Consider the following 7,138-nt stretch of genomic DNA (forward strand, 5'->3'; position numbering starts at 1 on the left):
GATAGTGTTTGGTTGACTGATTATTGCATATCTGCAGCTGCTGCACATGTTTATTTACCTTCTTTTAAACTCCCTGGCAGATAGACCCCTCCAACAGCAGCTGTGTGCAGTCATGTAAAGAGCACCTGCTTTCGATTAGAAGGTTCTGCGTATCAGGACAAAATTGAATCCGGTCTTAAAATTAGACATAAACAACTTCAGATGAACAACAAAACCTGATACATTACACAGTGTCTTTGTTTAGTTATCAAAAAATATGTCAAAAATGCAGAAACAACTCACTGCTTTCATGGGACATTAAGAGGGGAAGTAGCAGCCAGGAGCTGACATCCCAGCAAGTTCAGATCAGACTGCAGAAAAGCCTAAGAGCTACATCTCAGACTCTTCATCTTCATCTTCATCTTCATTAGAGATCACAGGTTTGGGCACTTTTTTTAAAGCTCGTAGGATTTCTCCATGCATCAGATTCAAATTATTATTGATGTAACACAGAGTTTGTGTCGGCTCTATAGAAAAGTAGAATAAATGTCTTTTATTTATTTTATGTATTTTCCTCGATGGGTGAAGGCCTTTGAACTCGGTCAGTCAAGGACTGAAACCGCCTCTGTGGTTGTTTGGCAGCTGGCATTTATTAAAGCTCATTTTTGAACGATGTTTTTCAGAGCACTGGTCAGTTTATTTTTGTTTTGACCCAACAGTGAAGTCTAACCTTTTTTTTTTAATGTGTCCGTGGATGTAAAGTGCGGCCTGTATTTGTCAGGCAGCTCGAGCCAACCTTCTGGCATTAAACACTCTGTTTTTTCTTTCTTTCTCTCCCCTGACAGGTCTTGATGCTCACTGATGGGAATCCAGAGAGTTTCCTGTGCCAGCGCCTGCCCGTCCTCTCCTCCATGTCCCAGCTGGGTGGTGTCGCCACAGCCTACGTCTGTCAGGACTTCACATGCTCTCTGCCCATCAAGGACCCCCAGGAACTACGCCGGCTGCTCCTGGATGGGACCACGGACTTGCAGACAGAATGAGACCTGAAGAACTGACGATGTTTAGCGATAAGACTGCAAAAACAGCCAAATGCAGCTTTTTTTTTTTTTTTTATTCGTAGCTGTTTTTGGCAGATTCTGGCTTTAACCTGAACGAATGCCAGGACTTTAAAAGCTGATGAGCTCTATTGACTGAAGCAGGCATCATGAGGGCATCCTCCAAAGCTACAGCCTATTCCACATTAGCAGCTAAGTGTCACCTCAGCTGTCAGCTCCAGTTTTATTATTTATCAGGCGTTGATAGACGGTCTGTCAGTCATGTTGAAATTCAGGTGTATAATGTCCTGAGGAGGAAGCAGCACAGGCAGCCAGCACTTGCGCAAAATGTTATGGCTTCACTTTTAGCCCAGAAGTAAACTTCAGACTCCTAATGGAGCATAGCCGAGGAGCACTTAGATGAACTGGACCGATGATCTGGGATCTGACCGTGGAAGTCTTGGAAGTTTTGTTTTGAGTGTGTTTTAAGAAAGAAAAACTAAAAAAACAAGAAAGGCTGGTTCGCAGGTGTGTACTGTTCTGATCTCAGATTCATCACAGCGCTGAGGATACTCCTGGGATTTTTGATCTTGAGGCTCAGAGATCAGGAATACGCAGCATGTATACGCATGACTTCATTAAATCTATGCCTCTCACAAGCAGTGTCCCTCTGTTTTCTTTTCTTCAACCTTGAGACAGAGCGCACACGAAGTAAGACGTTTGATATTTTTAGGACATTCTTGCGATGCGTGTGAGCCGGCTCTTGTTGGGAAAACTCCACGAGGAGGGAAGAGCATGTGTCCCAGCAGTCATGCTTTTCGCTTCTTTTCTTTGGTCTCATGAAGAGAAAAACCTGCGTTTTTCTGTTCTTTTCCCTCATCTCTCCCCCCTGCAGACTGGATGAAGGTATTGGAGGCTGCAGGAAGAGGAGGCAGATGGGAGTGTGTGTGTGTGTGTGTGTGCAGACAGAGAGGCAGATGGCCTGCTGATGTTTAGGCGAGGCGGTTTGCCTCGGAGGGTCGTGCTGTGGGCTGTGGGAGCGAAAGGGAAGAAAAGATGGGAGGTGGTTTCCACCGTGTCCCCCTAACGTCTGAGAGGTGAAAGGAATCGCCCTGCGAGAACACGTTCGCCATCTGCACTTGTTTACTTTTGCTTCTTTTTTTTTCTCTTTCTAAGTTTGTCAGCCAATCCCTGCTCATTCCACTCCTTCCTCTCAGATCTGGCGAAGGCCGTGTCGCCTCAGGAACAAGTGGTGGGACTTTGGCAGGCGGTCTCTTCTGCGAGAGAACAAGAAATGGCCAAGAGAGGAGAAGGGTTTCAGTTTAGTTTGCAGTTCTATTTATAGAACAGAATGCAAGGCACTTCCAAAACATAGTCCATTTTAAAGCAGTTATGATCCAGCCCAGTGTGATACAGTCATAATCCAATCAAGGCAAACCCTGAGCATGCACATTGCACATGGCGACGCTGGAAAGTAGAAACTCCCTTTTAACAGGAAGAACTGGCAGCTGGTTCCACAGAGAGGGGCCTGATAACTGAAGGCTCTGCCTCCTAGTCTACGTTAAGAAACTCTGGGAACCACAAGGAAACCGAAGTGCTCTGTTGGGGAAATAAAGCACTATGACATCTTTAAGATATGATGGAGCTCGGTCATTAAGAGCTTTTTATGTGAGGAGAAGAATTATTCTGAATTTTATTCTGAATTCAACAGGGAGCCAATGAAGAGAAGCTAAAACTGGAGAAACATGATCTCTCCTGTTAGTTCTCATCAGAACTCTGGCTGCAGCATTTTGGATCAGCTGGAGGCTTTTCAGAGAATATGTGGGACAGCCCAATAATAAGGAATTACAGTAGTCCAGTCTTGAAGCAACAAATGCATGAAGTAGTTTCTCTGCATCACCCTGAGACAGGATGTTCCTGATTTTGGCAATATTACGAAAGTGAAAGAAGGCAGTCCTAGAAACCAGTTTTATATGTGCGTGAGGGCAGATCCTGGTAAAAAAAAAAACTCCAAGGTTCCTCACTGTAGTACTCGAAGCCAAGGTAATGCCGTCTAGAGTAACAGCTGTATATAGAGAGTTTCTTCCTGGAGTGCTCAGGTCCAAAGAGAACAACTTCAGTTTATTCTTAATTTAGAAGCAGAAAAAACTCATCATCCAGGTCTTTATGTCTTTAAAATGTGCTTGCTGTGTGCTTGGAGCATCATCTCGATAGCAATGTAAATTTATGCCATGCTGTCTCATAGTATTACCAACGAGGAGCAGCAATATGAATAACAAGGATAGAAGAGAAAAAGAGGAAACCACGCTGTTCCATTTTAGCTCCAAAGTGTCCCAACCTCACTCTTCCAGACCTGTCAGACTGAGAGCAGTTGGGCTTTTCGTCACTTTGGGGCTCCCGCACATGTTCTTCCACCAGATCCCCTCACAGTGGTCTTCCTCCTTCCCTCCCTCTGTGTCTCAGCCTGTCATCTTCCATCAGGTTGGGACCTCGCTGGCGGCTCTCCGTCTTCATACGTCTGCTGTGCTGCAGCCCTGCGAGCACGTTTGAACCGCTGGCTCCTCATTTATTCTTCCCTCCCTCCACTCTCTCTCACACACACACACACACACACACATATGGATACACAACATTTATCCCCCCTCCCGCCTCGAATTCCATTAGTCCTCTCATTCTTTTTCTCCACTAATTGTTTTGATGAGCTGCGCAAGCTAGATTTTAATTAGCACAGAGATTAGCGGTTGACCCCAGCTGACCTGTGGGCCCTGCTGATTATGAAGCTGGCTACATGGCTCCGATATGATAAGATAGTAATATTAACTTTGGTTTATTGTTTTTTTGGAGACCATATAGTGCTGACAAGTCGTAGCGACCAAATGATCGACGTGACACAGTTATAGGATCATGCAACAGTGAAATCATTTCAGTCAGCCATTTTTAAAATGTTATTAGCTGTTGAAATAAGAAATAATGAGACCTTTCAGGTTGGGTCTCAGATCCTCTCAGATGCTTTGGTTGCAAATCAAAATGGCAACTCTTCTCAAGTGCTCCTCAATATGCATTTAACATCTTTAGCTACTAGTCAGAATGAGCTTTTCAGCCAACGGATGATATAACACAACACGTTTACAAAGATTAAACCACCACAATTTCAGGCTTTCTCGATTCTTCAGCCAAGTTCAGACAAACTTTCTTCAGTGCAATGTGTTTCTTTTGTGTTTTGGGAGTTCTGAAGCGCGCTTTGTGCTCACTCTACACAGCAAATCTGAGGCAGGGGGTCACACACTACAAGATTTTATTTATGGTCCAGACTCGTCTGGCTGGACTTCGTCAAACTGTCCCTGCTCCAGTTTCTTGTCACTAACGTTAGAATGTGACACAAGGAGCTAACGGAGATTCGGTCTGTTTTGCTCACCTGACTGTTGAAGAGAAAGTGGAAGTTTCTCTCCATGGCTTCTCTGTCTCGAGTCTGTTATGTCGTATGCTGGCAACATCAGAGGCATGGAAGGCTTTTCCAGCATTCAATTAAATTCTTCTCATTTTCCTCACAATACTCTAACACATGCTTGTTGTATGTTTGTTTGTTATTTATCTTTTCTGGACCGTTTCGAGCCTCACAAATCCTCAGAATGTTAACGCATAGTAACTGGTGACAGACCCCAGATTTGCCTCAGATCTTGGCCATTTGTCTTGGACTTGAAAAAATTGTGAACTAAGTTTTACAAAAAAATTCACATGGTTTCATTTAAATAAATGTTCAAATGGTCCAATATCTCACCCTGAATCAAAGAAATCAGTCTTAAAAATCCTCCCTCAGGTTCATCTGGTGTCCTTTTATATTAAACTGTATTAGTAACTCCATCGCCATGATGAACTTGCTGCTCACACACTGATACTTCAGAGTTAACAATCTTATACACAGTGATATAAAGAGATAAAGAAAAACCGTACCATGATGATGACGTCTTTATTCAAATTACATTTTGCTTGAGATATAGTATTTTTGCTTGGTTGACATGGCACTTTTTACTTAAATACGCAGGTGCAGAAAAGGTCCTGAATAGTTAAATTTGCTTCTTCGCTCCACCTGTACCCTGGTGGGGTACAAGCACTGCCCCTTGAATATTGGTACATTCTTTAATAGAACAACTTTGTACCCATGTGTGACAAAAATGGATCTTATAGGATGAAAAAAACAGACCCTTAGACTAACCCTCTAACTACCTTAAGGACCCAATTTCAGCACCTTCCGCAGAACTTTCCTGATCTGTGAAGCTACCTTTGGGTACAGAAATGAGACCCTGACTTCTTCCTTCTCTGTATCTTAGGATGTCTCCATTGGAATCCAGTGAAGTTATGCTGGAATTTGACTAATTCTCCCACATGTTTGCATAAAAGAAAGTGATGCAATAATTTGGACCAAGTTAAAACATTTTTGTTCAGATCCGATCTAAATGAGGCGAAAAAGAACTCCTGGCCAGTTGAAGACAGAAGGGCTTGTTTTGCTGGTCCTCTACCGTATGATAAGGCCAAACACATTCTGTCTCTTGAGCTTCCACTGCCACAGGGTTCGCTGCTTTCTCCATCTGAATCCAAACTGCTCCCAGGCTTTTTAACTCTCACCAAGCTTTGGCTTTTTGGTTACAAACCGAAGTGTTTGAAAGTTTGATGTGATTGAGATGCTGGAGGGCAGCACGCAGTCTGAGCAGCAGATAGCTTCACCTGCTAAGAGAAGCCAGACTGGAAATTCCCATATAAAATGTTTTTTGCGTAATTTGGAAGTTCCGAAATTTTGGAACAAATTGGCAGTCCGAGGTGCATTTTTGTGTGAGGGTGGGAGTGTGTGTTCAGTGTAAGTTTAAACTTCAGTGTTGTGTTTACAGGACATAGCTTTATTATTCACCACGTCTTTTGGATTCCCATTATTTAGTCATGTCATTGTGTGTGTAAGAGCAACAGTCTGCGTTTTGGATGAAAGCAAAGGCTATCTTAGGGTGTGTGTGTGTGTGTGTGTGTGTGTGTGTGCTGTTGTCTGTGCTATCAGAGATGGCTGCTGCATCTCAGTCTGAGTGATAATGAGGCCACAGGGGGCTGAGAACAGGAGCACACTGGAGAGAGGAGGAACACTCAGAAGCGGGGGAGATAAATGTGTGTGTGTGTGTGACGGGGTGAAGATGTGATGCTTTTATTTTGCTCTTCTGTCACAGAACTGAAGAACCAGATGTGTCTCATGATTTCTCCCCACTCCGATGTGATCTGTCAGAGCGTGTCGCGGAGCGCTTTAGGCAGCTTCATTTAGAAAACTCCGAGATTTCAACTTTCACCACAGTGGAAAACTTTTTTTTTGTTACTTGTAGAAATGTGATTTGTTAAAGTGCATTATGACTGAGGTAAGTAATCTACTCCATGAGTAGGTGTGTGTGTGTGAGCGAGTCAGAAATAAGTATTCAACACCTGATGCCTGTCTGATAAACACAACAACTCCCAAAGACAATCAGAACTGCTTCTCATCAACCCAGGGAAGGACCTTTTTGAAAACAAACAACACTGCATGAAAAGAAGGTGCAATAGGGTCATACTATCCTGATACACTGGAGTTTTCCAGTGTAAGGAACCAGGATGCGGTATTGTTGCATAATATGACATGTTATGTAGTATGGTGTAATTCTTCACCTTGGGGTCTCCATAAAGCCTCAATAATTGTGTTTTTTAATTAAGACCTGGTTCTTCCTTAAAGTCTGAGTTTAGGCCTGTGAATACATGTATTTCTTCTTTATCTGCTCCACAATGTTACCTTTCGTTCACAAACTTCATTTCCCTTGCTTTGGGTTATCTTCTCTTCTTGATAACCTGAAATTAAATCAGCCACCAAAGATTAAACCGGAGCAGCTGACGGATGCTAAAGAATGATGCAGATTATACGAACCCAGGATATTTATGGTTTCCTTCATTTCATTTGTTGATGTACATCCTTTTTTCCCATTTCAGGCTTGCTGCAGATTTTGAATTATGCTCATAAATAAATTAAATAAAATCTTCTTCCTTGAAGGTGATTGTGCTTTTCTTTTTTTTAACTAAAGCTGGGTTCATGAGAGGCTGACTCACTAATTTACAGTGTTGGTTTA

At 42.9% G+C, this 7,138-nt stretch overlaps 1 protein-coding gene across 1 annotated transcript in view; it reads left to right on the forward strand.

Moving 5' to 3' along the window:
• spata20 (spermatogenesis associated 20) overlaps window positions 1-1,662 on the forward strand; it is a 39,277-nt gene extending 37,615 nt beyond the window's left edge. Inside the window, exon 16 of the mRNA XM_072373481.1 lies at window positions 825-1,662. Coding sequence (XP_072229582.1) covers window positions 825-1,019 — 195 coding nt within the window. The 3' untranslated portion in view covers window positions 1,020-1,662. The remainder of the gene's footprint in view (window positions 1-824) is intronic.
• Window positions 1,663-7,138: the final 5,476 nt, after the last annotated feature.

The sequence above is a fragment of the Leuresthes tenuis genome, unplaced genomic scaffold, assembly GCF_036924035.1.
Source record: "Leuresthes tenuis unplaced genomic scaffold, fLeuTen1.0.hap1 SCAF_20, whole genome shotgun sequence".
Classification (NCBI taxonomy): Eukaryota; Metazoa; Chordata; class Actinopteri; order Atheriniformes; family Atherinopsidae; genus Leuresthes; species Leuresthes tenuis.